The sequence below is a fragment of the Aquarana catesbeiana genome, linkage group LG08 (assembly GCF_042186555.1).
Source record: "Aquarana catesbeiana isolate 2022-GZ linkage group LG08, ASM4218655v1, whole genome shotgun sequence".
Lineage (NCBI taxonomy): Eukaryota > Metazoa > Chordata > Amphibia > Anura > Ranidae > Aquarana > Aquarana catesbeiana.
The window spans coordinates 43,549,594-43,566,451 of record NC_133331.1 but is presented as its reverse complement, the minus strand read 5'-3'; the positions used below and the strand labels follow the sequence as shown (position 1 = coordinate 43,566,451).

The following is a 16,858-nucleotide window of genomic DNA, read 5'->3' as shown; positions in this document are numbered from 1 at the left end:
AAATGAGTATGGGGTACATGGTACCCCTACCCATTTACCTAGGAAAAAAGTGTAAGTAATAAAACACACTACACAGGTTTTTAAAATATTTTATTAAACAGCTCCGGGGGGGGGGATCTTCCTCCGGCTTCGGGGGTCTTCTTCCGGCTTCGGGGGTCCCTCCGCTTCATCTTCTCCCGGCGTCCGGTTGGTTCTTCTCCCGGTGTTCCAGTTCTTCGGCCGGCTCCTCTGCTGTCTTCAGGTAGCTCTCTTGCCAGCAGAGGTCCGGACTTCTGGGCTTCTGGGCTTCTGGGCTTCTTCTCTTCTCTTCTCCAGATGTTGACACGACGCTCTCTCCGGCTGGACTGCTCTCCGAGGGCTGCGTTGTGACTTATATAGGCGGAGACCCCGCCCCCTTTTGATGTCACAGTCCCTGGGCATGCTGGGACTGTGACGTTTTAGGGGGCGTGGTCACTGGGTGATGTTGACCACGCCCCCTAAAACGTCACAGTCCCAGCATGCCCAGGGACTGTGACATCAAAAGGGGGCGGGGTCTCCGCCTATATAAGTCACAACGCAGCCCTCGGAGAGCAGTCCAGCCGGAGAGAGCGTCGTGTCAACATCTGGAGAAGAGAAGAGAAGAAGCCCAGAAGCCCAGAAGTCCGGACCTCTGCTGGCAAGAGAGCTACCTGAAGACAGCGGAGGAGCCGGCCGAAGAACAGGAACACCGGGAGAAGAGAGCGGAGAAGAACCAACCGGACGCCGGGAGAAGATGAAGCGGAGGGACCCCCGAAGCCGGAAGAAGACCCCCGAAGCCGGAGGAAGATTCCCCCCCGGAGCTGTTTAATAAAATATTTTAAAAACCTGTGTAGTGTGTTTTATTACTTACACTTTTTTCCTAGGTAAATGGGTAGGGGTACCATGTACCCCATACTCATTTACATAGGGTGGGGGGCCGGGATCTGGGGGCCCCCTTATTAAAGGGGGCTCCCAGATTCCGATAAGCCCCCGCCCGCAGACCCCGACAACCAACGGCCAGGGTTGTCGGGAAGAGGCCCTTGTCCTCATCAACATGGGGACAAGGTGCTTTGGGGGGGGGGGCGCAGGGCGCCCCCCTCCCCCAAAGCACCCACCCCCATGTTGAGGGCATGCGGCCTGGTACGGTTCAGGAGGGGGGGGGGGGGGGCGCTCGCTCGTCCCCACCCCCTTTCCTGACCGGCCAGGCTGCGTGCTCGGATCGGGGTCTGGTATGGATTTTAGGGGGGACCCCACGCCGTTTTTTTTCGGCGTAGGGGCTTCCCTTTATAATCCATACCAGACCTAAGGGCCTGGTTTGCCCCGCGCTCGCCGCAATAGGAAAATTTGTTTTTCCTATTGCAGCGAGCGTGAGATGCAATACCCTGCCCTCGTGTTGTATCTGGTCCGTCGGACCAGCCTACACACGAGCGGGCTTTCCGTCGGACCAGCACACACACGAGCGGACTTTCCGCCCGAAACTGAGTCCGGCGGAAAGATTTAGAACTTTCTTCAAATCTAGGTCCGGCGGGCTTTTGGGAAAAAGTCCGCCGGAAAAGTCCGCCGGTGCCTACACACGGGCGGATTGTCCGGCACACTCTGGTCCGCCGGACCAAGTATGCCGGAAAGTCCGACCGTGTGTACGCGGCATAAGTAATACAGTGCCTTGAAAAAGTATTCATACCCCTTGAAATTTTCCCAATTTTGTCATGTTGCAACCAAAAACTTAAATGGATATTATGTGATAGACCAACACAAAAGTGGCATATAATTGTGAGGTGGAAGGAAAATGATAAATGGTTTTCTAAATTTTTTTTTCAACTAAATATCTGAAAAGTGTGATGTGCATTTGTATTCAGCCTCCCTGAGTCAATACTTTGTAGAACCACCTTTTGCTGCAGGTCTTTTTGTGTCTCTACCAGCTCTGAACATCTAGAGAGCGAAACTTTTGGCCATTCTTCTTTGCAAAATGGATGGGGAGCATCTGTGAACAGCAATTTAAGTCTTGCCACAGATTCTCAATTAGAATGGCCCAGTCAAACTAATGAATCTGCTTTGATCTAAACCATTTCATTGTAGCTCTGGCTGTATGTTTAGGGTCGTTGTCCTGCTGGAAGGTGAACCTCCAACCCATTCTCAAGTCTTTTGCAGACTCTTAACAGGTTTTCTTCTAAGATTGCCCTGTATTTGGCTCCATCCATCTTCCCATCAACTCTGACCAGCTTCCCTGTCCCTGCTGAAGAAAAGCATCCCCACAACATGATGCTGCCACTACCATGTTTCACGGTGGGGATGGTGTGTTCAGGGTTATGTGCAATGTTTTAGTTTTCCGCCGCACATAGCATTTTGCTTTTAGGCCAAAAAGCTAAATTTTGGTCTTATGTGACCAGAGCACCTTCCACATGTCTGCTGTGCCCCCCACATGGTTTCTTGCAAACTTCAAATGGGAATTCATAGGGCTTTCTTTCAACAATGGCTTCTTCTTGCCACTTTTCCATAAAGGCCAGAGAGCATGACTAATAGTTGTCCTGTGGACAGATTCTCCCACCTGAGCTGTGGATCTCTGCAGCTCCCCCAGAGTTACCATGGGCCTCTTGGCTGCTTCTCTGATTAATGCTCTCCTTGCCCGGCCTGTCAGTTTAGGTGGACGGCCATGTCTTGGTAGGTTTGCAGTTGTGTCATACTCTTTCCATTTTCGGATGATGGATTGAACAGTGCTCCGTGAGATGTTCAAAACTTGGGATATGTTTTATTAACCTAACTCTGTTTTAAACTTCTCCACATCTTTATCCCCGACCTGTCTGGTGTGTTCCTTGGCCTTCATGATGCTGTTTTTTTCACTAAGGTTCTCTAACAAACCTCTGAGGGCTTCACAGAACAGCTGTATTTATACTGAGATTAAATTACACAAAGGTGGACTCTATTTACTAATTGGGTGACTTCTGAGGTTAATTGGTCCAACTAGATTTTTTAGTTAGGGGTATCAGAGTAAAGGGGGCGGAATACAAATGCACGCCGCACTATTCACATTTTTTATTTGTAAAAAATTTGGAAAACCATTCTTCATTTTCACATCACAATTATGTGCCACTTTGTGTTGTTCTATCACATATAATCCCAATAAAATACATTTACGTTTTTGGTTGTAACATGACAAAATGTGGAGAATTTCAAGGGGTATGAATACTTTTTCAAGGCACTGTACAGTGCAGCATTCCAGTCATTGGACATGGTGAGGTACCTAATTTTCTTTTTCCAGCCTAAGAACATTTTTTTTTTTTTTTTTAGCAAGAATAGGAAATAACCTGTTACTCTGGCCAGAAATGCCATGTCCTTATCACTGAGTTTCAACTGATATCAAACAGTTATCTTCCTTCAAGCTATCCTCTGTAAACTATGAATTCCCCGGCCCCGCTCCCACGTATTGGACCTGAAGAGGAAAGGAAGCCATGTTTGTTGTCTAGACTGGGTGACAACCATGGCTCCCTGAATGGGTACAGTGGAGGAGTGAGCGTAGTCACCCAGAGACGGGGGAAGTGTTTTATTCAGAGGATTACCAGGTAAAGAGAAAAGAAAACCAGTGCAGCCACCACATCTAAGGTCTGGTAAGCTGCAATATATTAAATTTTTGTTTGTGGATTTAATTAACCTTTAACCACTACACATCCGCGCTATGGCCGAATGACTGCCACAGCGCGGACCTGAATTCCCGGGAGGCCATCATATGACGGCCTCCCCTGTGCACGCTCCCTGCAGGGTGTGCGCCAAGCTCGCTGTGATCACCGAGTCACTGAGACTCGGCTGATCACCGATCCGAGTAAGGGGCCGGTGACAGCTGATCACATGATGTAAACAAAAAATCGGTAATCGTTTGTTTTTTCTACTCACGCTGATCACCGGCTCGGATGTGAGGGACATCGGTCCCCAAGTGGAAGAGGCACATCTGCCTCATCAGTGCCCACAAGTGCCACCTATCAATGCCCACCTGCAGTGCCAATCAGTGCCCATAACTGCCACCCATCAGTGCCCATCACTGCCGCCTCATCAGCGTACATCAATGAAGGAGAAAAATGACCCATTTTAAATTTTTTATAACAAAATATTTTTAAAAATTTAAAATTTTTTTTTTTAATTCAGTTTTTTACTTTACTTTTTGTTAAAAAAAAAAAACTGCAGAGGTGATCAAATACCACCAAAAGAAAGCTCTATTTGTGGTGAAAAAATGATAAAAATTTCATTTGGGTACAGTGTTGTATGACCGCGCAATTGTCATTCAAAGTGCGTCAGCGCTGAAAGCTGAAAATCGGTCTGGATAGGAGGGGGGTTTAAGTGCCCTGTAAGCAAGTGGTTAAACAATTTTAAAGGGCCGCAAACCTCAGATTACAAAATTGATATATTGGCCTATGGGAAACCTGCTGTTACCACAAATGTGAATATAAAATAGTTTCAGGAAATAAGAGGATATTTCCAACCAATACGGAGACATGTTTATTTTGTGTAGATTGCTGGCCTGTCACTTTTTTCTTTTGCTCGCCAATGTAAAACAGTGATCATTTGCCTATAGTAAACCCATTTTTAATAGTCAGCCACAGATAAATTTCTTGCTGTTAAACTACATTTTAATGTGGTCATAAAATATGTTTTACAGCAGATTCTAGGTGTAAAATGAGCCTCATCTCCAATCCACGCTCAATTACATTTAATTAAAATATGTATTTGAATGGTCTGTGCTTTGCCTGGATGTGGAGGCGAGGGAGCAGATACATGTGGAGCTCGGGGATAGCTGCATGTCTCAATAATGAGGTTACTAGTAGGAGATAACGTTTAAACAGTAGGAGATTTAGCAAAATCCGATGTGGGCCATTGTGCAGCCATTTTGCTGCTGGGGAGTGAAAAATCCAGCCAGGGACAGGTCCAGGCCTAAACTCTGCAGGTCTCGTCTATCAACAAATGATAGGAAAAAACAGAGAGCTAGCACTTTCCAGCTGTCACAAGAAGTAACTGGGTTTCCATCTTGTTTGGGAGCAACCAGAGCGTTGCCCGGGCCTGAATTAAATGGACCTAATTTCCCAAATCCAGATAGATAAATAAGAGCACCACACCAAAGCAACTAGAGTCTGAAAGTTGTGTTTTTTTTTTTTTTTTTCTTTTTTTTATCATAAGTATCCAAGTCATTAGGTGCTGCGTCAATTTTATGAATGGCGATTAACATATTTTTTTTTTTTCAACATTTGATATTTAAAGGATAAGATCACTTTTTAGAAAGAGAATAAAAGCTCATTTTTTTTTTCAGGTAAAAAAAAATGTGCATTATTTATTTATTTATTTTTTTTTTTTTTTTTTTTTTGAGCCCCTGAAGCATTGAACCAGTGATCAGCAGATCGCTGGTACCATGCAGATCTGTTGGTGTATCTGTGTGCCTGTACAGCCCTGTATGGGCAAGCAGATACAATCTCACAGGAAGAGAGAATGAACTACGCCGGGGCTCCACAGCGCCATGGTAGTTCATTGAGAACTACAAGCTGACAGCCAAAAAGGCTCCCAGGACCTTGTAGTGCAGTTTTTCCATTCACAGGACAATTAAAATTATTACTACAGTGTGTGTGTGTTAACTGTCAGATCGGGGAGCTGGTCCGTTTGTAACATGTTACACCCTGAATATGGGTGTAACATGTTACGAAAGGTGAACTTATCATTTTAAATAGAAGGAATGGACTATCTTATACAGCATTTTAGGCACTGATAAAAGGGGATACAGTCTGGCCCCCCGAAATAGATTGGATTGTAATTTTGGAGACATATTGTGGAATAAAGAGGAGGATCTGTCACAATGTTGGGTTCTAGAAGCGATTAGTCTAAAAAAAAAAAAGTTCTTCAGTAATATTTCTAAAGGGTGCAGGTTTTTTACTTTTATGTATTGTATACATGAAGGTAAAAAAACTTCAGTGTGAAGCTCCCCCTCCTACAGACCTGATCCAGCGATGTAAACGAGAGCAGCGGCTCTCCCAGGTCTCTCCCTCATTGGCTGAGATGCAGGAGCCATTGGCAATCACAGATCACATTCTCTGTGTCCTATGGACACACAGAGCCAGCTTGGGAGCTAAGGGGAGGATCAGGGATGCTCTGTGCAAAACCATAGCACAGAGTAGGCAAGTATGATTTTTATTACCGTATTTAAAAAAAAATACTTTACACACCCTTATAATACTTGATTAACATCTGTGTGCACAGTAATGTCCAATAAAACCTGCATTCTCACAGGTGCTACCAAACCATGTTAACATGCATTTATATATGGGCATGGCCATTTCTTTACATTGGTACCCTAAAAGGCAAGCATGTAAACCTGTGTAGTGTGGAGCTTTGTGTTGCCCAAAAGTAGTGCAGATGCCTTTTTCTTGCTTTTAAAAAGGAGTTGTAAAGGTAGGTTTTTTTTTTTTTTATCTTAATGCATTAAGATAAAAAAAAAAACTTCTGTGTGTAGCAGCCTCCCCTAATTACCTATCTGAGCCCCTTCTCTCTCCAGCGATGTCCACGATCCCCTCAGTCATCCCAAGACACTCCTCCTGATTGGCTGAGACAGAGCAGCAGTGCCTTTGGCTCCCACGGCTGTCAGTCAGCCAATCAGGGGAGAGGGGGGCAGGGCCAGGTAGGGCTCAGTGTCTGAATGGATACACTGAGCTCTGACTCGGCTTGGGTGCCCCCTGTAGCAAGCTCCCTGCTGAGGGGCACTCAAAGGAGGAAGGGGGTATGCGCAGCAAAGAGGGACCCTAGAAGAGGAGGATCTGGGCTGATCTGTGCAAAACCACTGCACAGAGGAGTTAAGTATAACATGTTTGTTTTTGTTTTTTTAAACAAGCGTTTACAATCACTTTAAGGGGCCCATTCCAGGCGTGTCTTGTGTGGAAATGCATGCATAGGTGTGACTTGACCCATAACCTTCAATTATGGAAATACAATTGTATAACTAAATCTGTTTTTCTGACCCCATCTGGTTGGTTGTCGTCATACATTCAGGGATCTGTTTTCTATATAATTGTAAGCAAGTAGAAGTTGACAAAGTTTTTTTTTTTTTTTTTTTTTTTTTGCGTGTGTCTTTGCAGCAAGCAACCCTGAAATTCAACTATTCAGTACAGAAAGAGACCGACACACAGCTAGGAGGAAAGTGGTCTTTTGATGATGTTCCCATGAAGCCTCTCAGGACAGTCATGTTGGTCCCAGCTGACAGAATGAAGGCCATCATTGAGAAGTTTAAAGAATATCTATCCGTGTAAAGAATGGCTGAACTTCCAGGATGAACCAGTGACTCTTTTTTTTTATGCACTGCCATGTTCTAACAATTTATTGGCTTTCCTTCCAGCTGCTTCAGAAGGGGAAAACATTTCACAAGGGAACACGTTGCGGCAACAGAGTGCTATAAACAGGATTTTTATTTTTTTTTTTTATCAAGACAAAATTCTGCAAGAAAAATATACAAAAGTCTATGAAATCCTGAATGTGTAACATCTGTCTGTTGTCAAGTTCACAGTTCATTAAAACTAGTTTGTGTTTGGAACACATATTGCACTTCTATTGCCTTTTTTTTTTTTTTTACCAGGCAAGTTTATTGTATGAGACATCTCTGCTCAGATGCACTAGATGTTTCTTCTTCCGCGGCTTTTCCCTGATTTTCTGGCGGGTCTTCCGGGGGAGCGATATTGGTTGTACACACCAGAGCCTTTTCCAGAATTTCTTTGCTTTCACTGGGGGGCAGATTGCTAAAGTAATATTGGGGCACCATCTGCATGAACCTTAAAAAAAAAAAAGAGAGATAAACACAAGTTGAATGAATTTTCAGTCTGATTACATGCATTTAGGTCTTATTCACACCTATGCATTTTTAGTGCATTTTGCACTACAGTCCATTCAACATGGTTTCCTATGGAACACGTTCTGTAGTGCAAAATGCACTAAAAATAAGGTTCGATTCACACCTATGCATTTTTAGTGCATTTTGCACTACAGAACGTGTTCCATAGGAAACCATGTTGAATGGACTGTAGTGCAAAATGCACTAAAAATGCATAGGTGTGAATCAAACCTTATACCTCAAGCGCTTTCCTGAACAGTTGGTAAAAATGGCCAGTTTGTCACAGGGAGCTCAGTAAGGTTATTTGGTGGTTGGTAGCTACATTTGTACCTGTTCACAGGGCACTGAGCAGACATGGTCAAGTTAGCTTTCAATTCTTCACTGCAAAAAAGAGAGATGACACACAAGAAGGAGAAAGAATGCTGCTCACCCCTGGTATTGGAAAAGGAAAAAAAAAGGACAGAAAGACGCCGAGGAGGAGGATCAGAATGTGGTGTACAGATAAGCCCTGAGAACAAGAGAAGAGAGGATGGGGTGCCTCCCTGCATATCAGACAGCAGTACACCCCAGCAGCCCATCATTACTCTGTGCTCCCTCATTGGTCAGCAGTGTGCCCTTACCAATGACTGGCAGTGATGTTACATGCTTTGTGGCAGCCCATAGGGGACTGGTAATGGTGATAGGTAAGCTTGGTGAGATTAGTGCCGATTCAGAGGCCCCTCGTTAGTGGCTGTGTGATGTGCACCTCTCTTGTAGCAATATGGGTTATATGCAAGGGTCCTGCCAAGACTTATAAAATGCACTGACATCACCTGTCTTAGGTCTAATGCTCCCCCTCCCCATGTCTGGCCACATTAGGGTGCCTCTTGCACCTGTGCATTGTGTTGTGTAACCCCTTGGGAATTTCCACCAAATACTGGCTTCTGCAGCTGACATCTCACAAACATTAATGGAGGGAGCTACAATCCTACTGATATTAAAGTAGATGTTCACGGTATCTTACACCCATATGCAGGGTGTAACATGTTACAAATACACCCACCCCCAAAGTCCAAGTTTCCACAGCGAGCGCAGGATCTTCTTCCCTGCTCGCTGTTACAATCTAACCTTTGTGGTGGTCGGCTTGTAGTTCTCAATGAGCTATACCAGGGTGCTGTTGATCACTCTTGGTAGTTAGAGTTCAGTAACTGCTTGCCCTAATTGGAGGTAAGGCTTTGTACCAGGTCCTGGTCTCACTAAGGTTGAGAACCGCTGCTGTAGACAACATGACAGAGATATTTCAGAATTCACTGACGGGTGCATTTGTAATTGTTCTCCTGGTGTGCTTTAAGCAGGTTTTGGATTCCCAAATACTTGTCGTATGGGAATACAAAATTTGTCTGATATGAACAAAGCCTATCACCACAGGCCTTTAGTATACAGTAGCTGTGTACAACCAACACTGCATTTGGCTGTATATTCAAGATGGAGTAGTCATGTATTTAATACTCCATATGCCCATCGCACATGTTCTTGAATGAAACGTTGAAAAGATTTGGGTGCTGTAGCAATGGCCAGCTGGAGACTGGTTCAAAAGTCACTGCAGATATTTGCCTGCACACCATGGATCAACAGAGAAGCATCCAAATAGTTTTTTTTATTGCATGATCATATCGGAGAGTGGTGCAACCTTTTAGAGCCGCGCAGGGTCCCTTCGAAGGGGCCCTGAGTGGCTCTGAAACATTGCACCACTCTGATGTGATCATGCAATAAAAAAAGCCATTTGGATGCTATTCTGTTGATCCATGGTGTGCAGGCAAATATCTGCATAGTTGTGGCTTTAGGCACACAGCAGCTTATTTGTTTGTGGCGCTTATATAAAACACCCCGTGCATTCCCCCTTTCATCATTATGGCGTTTTACAGAAACAATATATGCAATCACAGACGTTCCCACAGCTAGCTAGGGAAATAAAACAAAAATTATAGCATAAAGATAGATTACAGTGGTCCTTTATTAGTACTAAAGCAATTTATTTATTTTATTACAGTGGTTGGAAAAAAAGTCCATTGCTGTAAGCGTACTATGCAATCTGATTATACCACCTCCTATATCTACCAACAATTATGTAGTGCTAGGGCAGAGGTTCTCAACCCTCTAGTGCAATGACCCCTTGATAAAATTTCCCAAGTTGTGGGGACTCCGCGTCCTAACAGTAAAATTATTTTCGTAGCGTGGATTGTCAGCACCCAAGGCAAGACAAGTCATTTGTGCCCCTAACCCACGGACGTTTAGCGCTCCCTGAGTCCCTTCCACTTGTACAGTATTAAAACCCCTTATGGTACATTTTAGAATGTACCACTCTCTCTTTGTTCTCCTTTCTTTCCCTTTTATCTCTCTCTATCCTAATTTCTTGTTTGTTTTCCCCCATCCCTCTCTCAAGCCGTCTTTTTCTTATTCTTTCTCTCCCCTTTTCTTTATTCCTCCCCCTCTTTTCCTCTACCTTCCATGTATTCTCTATTTTTATTCCTTCTGTTACGCCTTAGGGGGTGGGGGGAATGGGATCAGTGGCAGTGCTGGGGGGAGTTCTGATCAGCCAACTTAGGTGCTCTTGATCAAGGTTATCTGCTGATCTGAGAAATGTAGAGGGGACTTTTAATGGCAACTCTAATCACAGATAGTGTTACTCACTGTGTCTCCAGCTCCGTGGTGTCTCACAGCAGTGACACCTATGCCGAAATCAGGAGATGGGTCTCCTCCCACGTCACATTCCTCGCCAGTCAGCTGACCTCTAGTCTCTGCCCCCCACCTATGCCGTGAACTGAATGGGCGGCCACGGGCTCCAGGAACAGCTCATCTGGGCTTCCACAGGCACCAGGGACAGCCCTGCTGGGTGGCCGTGAAAAGGCTGGGAAAGCGGTGCGGGCTTCAGGAACAGCCCAGGATTTGGTGTCCCCTGGCAAATCGTCAGCCAACCCCCAGGATGAGAACCACTGTGCTAGGGCCTGTCTGCTGGAGATACAAATTAATTGGATTGTTTATGTCTGTTCTCATTTACATGGTTTTGGTAAATCTGATGGAGATTTTACAGTCAGTCTGAAACATGTATGGCTTTAAACACTGGGATCTGTTCAGTCTACCTTTTTAGGGCTCAGGAACACATTCCCTGAAAAACAAATACACCGATTGGTAGGTTTCCTTCAGATAGAGTTAAAGCCAGTGCACAGTGGTGGCTTAAATCTACAATATCTATTACATAAATGGTTCTCAGTCAGAAATTGAGCTCTGGCTAACATGGTCATAGAATGGAAAAGAGTTATAGAGGAATTCTAGGTATGAAGTCTCTACATAGTTACATTGGTCCAATATAACTATGTATTTACCATTTAACATGACATCACCGCCCCACCTCATTTAGTCAGAGGAACAATTTGGTTGTTTAATGTGAACAGTTAAAGCAATTTGGACTCCTTCACCTTTCCTAGGGCACATGTGTCAAACACAAGGCCCACCAGCCCATTTCATGTGGCCCTCACACCTCCCCTTCATCTCTGCCCCCCCTGCATTGTCCCAGCAGTTGGTAGCACAGAGAACAGAACTCCTCAGCCAGATCCTGCACTTCTCTGTGCATCCACTGAGATATTTGTTCCCCCCCCCCCAGCTTTTTTGCCAGCAAATGAGGGACTTCCGTTAGGTAAAGTGGGAGCTGCACCTTGCCTTTGAATTGCTATTGTAACATAGGCTTTTCTGATGAAATGCAGCACCCTGGCACCACATTCCCCCCCCAAAAATAAAAAAAAAAAGAAAACTGTTGAGATTTTAATTACAGGGCAGTACAATGACCTGTTGGGAGATACAGTCTATCGAATTTTGGAACCGGAATTAATTTTGGTAATATTACTTTTCCTAAATGTATTTTGATGCATGCAATAGAAATGAGTACTGATCTTAGACCCAGAATAAAGGCCATTTATCAGGGAACCCCTAAAAAAAAAGGGGGGGGGGGTCTTATAGCAGAGCAGTTAATCCAGTCTCCCTTCCTTTAGAGTAATAACATGCTTCCCCTGTTTATACTGGGATTTACAGGCAGAGGTACATGGGAAGGAAACGGTCTCTGCTTTTTGTGATCTCAATAAAACACAGATTATCCAGCCAGCCACTGCAGCAAGTGACATCTTCCTCCACAGTGGGGGCAGATGGGAACCTCGCCGATTTTTGTTCTCTCTCGCCGCCCACACAATTTTTATTTTTTTTTTTCTCTAATCACAGTTCTGCGTATGGAGGGAATCAGTAGAGCAGAGTTTTACGAATGTAGAATACAGCTCTGCTAATCCCAGGGGTAACCGATGCATGTTCATACACCCCAGTTTCTGATTGACTGAAAAAAAAAAAAAAAATGATCACGCTCCAGCAATACCGATATATCTTTAATTTACTGCACGTTGAAGGTGAAAGGATGAGTATCGATTTGAGGAATACAAAAAACATCTTCAGATAAATGCACCTCTAATGAATACCAACCTCTCATTCTGAAAAGGCCAGCTGCCTGGCTGTCATGCTGATGCTTCGGCTTCAATACTTGCATTTCTAACCCAAAACAAGTGCAGAGATCTGGAGTTGTGAGCTTCAATAATGAACACTTGCACCTAGTCTGGGACTTGGAAGCAATGAAGCCAGGCCACTAGCATTTTTAGAAGGGCAACAGTGGCTGCCCACACACGTCTTATTACAGGATTAAGCAAAAGGTTATTTTCTAGGTTATTTAAAGGACACTTCCACCAAAACCTATAACTGTGCTTTGGATAGAGTAGGGAAGTGCTTGGAATTACTAGAATTTGGTGCCATCTGTGTGTATTTCTCCTCACGTCCCATCAAGACAGTAAGAGATAAACATTATATTTGTAGAATGGAAAGGATTGCAAGTAAAGATTTCCCTTCACTTCCTGTCCCTAGGAACACCAGAACAGGAAGTGAAGGGATGTCTCCTCAACAGACACACAGGCAACACCACCATGGTAGGGTTTAAGTTCTCCCCACTGTATTCAAACCTAAAAGAGTTTTGGCTAGAATAGGGCTTGAAAAAGCAGGTCTTGGGAAACATCAGAGGGGGGCGTTTTCAATACTTACAGTTCTGGGGAAATTTCTGTGGCAATCCTGATACAGCTCCTATCTGCCACACTGAATTCATGGAAGAGGACCCATTCTGGGAAAATGTGATTGAGGCAATATCCCGAATTGGGATGTAGCTGGCCTACTTGTTTGTGTATCAGCATGATGTAATTCCCCAAACCATCAACATCCCGAGCGATCTGCAAGATAAGTTTGCATCATACCAAGAATACATCTGACAGTTTGTGCAATATTAGAACATTTTACCAAAATCAAAGGCATTAGATGGCAGTCAATTATGCAGATACGATTGGACTGTCCCTAAGATTTTTGCAGTGCTGAAAGCTAAAGTCAGGTTGGTGTGAGTTATTGCACCATGCATACTGTATTCATCCCCATTTACTTCATTGTGGCCTTGTTTGCCCACATGGGGATACACAGGTATTCCATGCATCCCCGTGCAGGCAGTCGCATGGATGTCTATTGGGACACAGCCCCTGCTCCCAATTTGACACCCAGGTGTGTCCCTGAACACAGACAATGTACATTAGGGGACACCCACCCACATGGATGTCAAATTTGGAGCAGCAGCTATGTCTGTGCAACCACTGCGTCCCAATAGACATCAATGGGACTGTCTGCACAAGGATGCACAGAACACCTGTGTATCTCCACATGGGCAATCCCAGCCCTCGCATGGGTGTACGCTTATGTGTCCATGAGGACAAGGCCTAATGTGGACTTGAACCCAAAAAAGTTAATAATTTCTGCTTTATGGAGTACATCTGGAAAAGTTAGCTGTGCCCACGCATTATCCTGAAAAAATTACCTTTTCCCTTGAATTCCTCCTGAAAAATATCAGTGCAGCTCATGTGCCTAGGCACCTGTTTTGTAGGCTCATGGTTGTATATCTGCAGTGGTAGATCATATAAGGCACTTTGCCTGTGAATGTTAGTCTCATGAGATTTGTAGTGGAGATGTCACCACTGTGCTGATCACCTTTTTCTTTGCTGGAGTGGAAGCTGTAGGTGAGGACCAAAAGTGCAAGAATATGCCTATTTCTGCTTCATTCATTATGTGATTGTTACACAGTGATAGAAGCTTGTGTGGCCTGTACAAGGCCTAGAACTCAACCCTATGGGACACCTCTGGGAAGAATTGGCGTTCTGACTGCAAGTCAGGTCTCCTCACACATCAGAAGATGACCTAAAAAATAAATGGATACAAATTCCCAGGGACAGCCTTCCCAGGAGAGTGGAGAGCATTACAAATGCAAAGGGGGGGGGGAACCTCAAATGAATGCCCCCCCATGGTTGTGGAATGAGATTTCTATTAAGCTCATATAGGTGTGTTGGTTGGGTTACATAATTAGGTTGAAAAAAGACCCAAGTCCATCTAGTTCAACCATAAAAATAAATAAATAATATCCTACAATCCCATACCCACAGTTGATCCAGAGGAAGGCGCAAAAAAAACCCCCAGCAAAGCATGATCCAATTTGCTACAGCAGGGGAAAAAATTCCTTCCTGATCCCCGAGAGGCAATTGGATTTTCCCTGGATCAACTTTACCTATAAATGTTAGTACCCAGTTATATTATGTACATTTAGGAAAGAATCCAGGACTTTCGTAAAGAAATCTACTGAGTTGGCCAGAACCACCTCTGGAGGGAGTCTATTCCACACTTTTACAGCTCTTACTGTGAATAAACCTTTCCGTATTTGGAGCCGAAATCTCTTTTCCTCTAAGGGTAAAGAGTGCCCCCCTTGTCCTCAGTGTTGACTGTAAAGTGAATAACTCAACACCAAGTTCACTATATGGACCCCTTATAAATTCAGTTCCTTTAATCTTTCTGCATAGCCGAGTTCCTTCATGCCTCTGATCAGTTTGGTTGTACAAACGATACGAAAATCTGACAACAGACCGTTGTCCGACGAAAATTTACTAGCCTGCCATCCAACAGTTGGACAACAATTGTCCGAAGGAGCGTACTAACAGTCGGATTTTAGGCAAACTGTCTGATCACACAATTCCCTACTGAAAATCTGATCGTGTGTACGAGGCTTAAGTCTTGGAGAGCAGCCCTCATCCTTGGAAAATGTGCTCTCTGAAAATGTTTTTATCTTACCCATATGTTTTTTTTTTTGCTTACAGCTAACATCAAATGAAATCATGTTATGGTCACCGCTACCCAGATGTTCCTTTATATGAACATTGGTAATAAGCTCTGCATGGTTTGAGATTAGCAGATCCAGCAGAGCCTCATTCCTAGTCGGGGCCTCAAAAAACTGGACCATAAAATTGTCCTGTACTAGGTTTGTAAATTTTTTCCCTTTAACTGTTCCAGCAGTGCCATTACTCCAGTCAATTTCCGGGAGATAAAATCCCATTTATTATTACCGTCCCAGGCCTTTCCATCTGTGCAAGGAGCTGAGTCTCCACCTCCTCATTAACATTGGATGGTCTATAACAAACGCCAATGATTAACTTTGAACTACGCACATCTATATGCAGTTCCACACATAATACTTCAGACACAAACCATCGGCTGTATAGTGTATAATGCCTTGAAAAAGGTTTTTGTGGTATTACTGACCACAGGGGGCTTCTTACCTGCATAAAATATCCAGAGAGAAGGGATTTTTTTATGTTCAAGATATTCTCATCAGTGCCGACAGCCGGTTCTGAAACTGGTAGTTCCAGTCTCTTCATTATGTCCAACAGTTCCCCTCGTATGACACACGCCATCTCTAGTGCAGAATAGTCCAACAGGTGATCCTGACACCACCTCTCAACGACGTCTGTAAGAGAGAAAGGTTATGTCATAAAGCTGCCATGTTTATAAAATTTTTTTCTTACATGGGGTAAATAGGAAATATTGCACATAAATAGGTCATATTTACCACTTACAGCCAGCAGATGGCAGCAAGTTCTAAGCAAAAGCACCTGTAATACAGAGGATCAGATTGTGCATTTGTGAAACAGACCTGAATAGCTGGAAGGTCAGATTACAAACACTACAGAGTGATTCAGAGGAGGGTCATTTCCCCCCCCCCCACCTCTCCTTGTCTAAGGCTATTTATCGTGATAATTGTATGCCCTGTGCCTTCTATTTTCACAATAAACCTTTGGTCCAGCATAGGATCATGTGGACATGTTTAGTCTGTACCCAGGCAGGGCAAGGCTGGGGATCCTGCTGTGGTGGAAGGAATGCCGGCCATACACATATACAGTAGATTTCTAACAGATTCCTCTATCCGAGCTTTGCAGCATGAATGGGCGAATCTCCCGTTGCGGCTTTTCTATATTGACAATCGGCTCCACCGCCTGTCAGAATACCAACAGCATCTGAATGGATGCAGGAACCGTTCAGCCAATCATTTTCCGCCTAGCTCCTTCAATGTCTCAATTAAAGGATGTCGGGCCATGACAGGGCTAATTTTGTCCGGTTTATCAAAAACCGAACAGCTTATAGCTAGATTCAGATTTGGATGGACTCCCTTACAGCAGAGATTTGTCCTCACGTCTCTGACAACCGTGCCTCTTTTTTGAATTCTAATACTCCAAACTGCAATAGGAATGTTAAAGAGGAACTGCAATCCACTTACATAATCTGTAATAAAAACATCTTTGCCATTCTGAAGCTTCCCTCCAACCACTTTGCATATTATTTTATATATACTGTGATTCTGTACTTGCCAAATATGCTGCAGAAATCTCCCTCCACTGAGTCTGGCTGCATCCATTTTAACTGCGGGCAGCTGTAGCTGCTGCCTGTTCACTTCCTGGATTTACACAGAGGCACACCTTCAGCTCTGCAGCTCTCATTGGCCCTCTTATGACTCATTCTCCTTCCTGGCAAACTCTCTCTCAAGAGAGAGCTGTGCATGGTTCATAAGCCTAGGCCAGTGATGGCAAACCTTGGCAC

General features: G+C 44.2%; 2 protein-coding genes across 6 annotated transcripts in view; one reads left to right on the top strand and one right to left on the bottom strand.

Moving 5' to 3' along the window:
* The window catches only part of BCCIP (BRCA2 and CDKN1A interacting protein), a 37,670-nt gene extending 30,117 nt beyond the window's left edge, over positions 1 to 7,553 (top strand). Inside the window, exon 7 of the mRNA XM_073595751.1 lies at positions 7,098 to 7,553. Within this exon, the coding sequence (XP_073451852.1) occupies positions 7,098 to 7,268 (171 nt within the window). The 3' untranslated portion in view covers positions 7,269 to 7,553. The remainder of the gene's footprint in view (positions 1 to 7,097) is intronic.
* DHX32 (DEAH-box helicase 32 (putative)) overlaps positions 7,096 to 16,858 on the bottom strand; it is a 202,982-nt gene continuing 193,219 nt past the window's right edge. For all 5 annotated transcript variants that reach the window (XM_073595742.1, XM_073595745.1, XM_073595740.1 and 2 more), the window contains 3 exons: positions 15,544 to 15,731; positions 12,950 to 13,131; positions 7,096 to 7,784 (listed from right to left, as the gene is read on the bottom strand). In XM_073595742.1, the coding sequence (XP_073451843.1) occupies positions 7,598 to 7,784; positions 12,950 to 13,131; positions 15,544 to 15,731 (557 nt within the window). In that variant the 3' untranslated portion in view covers positions 7,096 to 7,597. The remainder of the gene's footprint in view (positions 7,785 to 12,949; positions 13,132 to 15,543; positions 15,732 to 16,858) is intronic.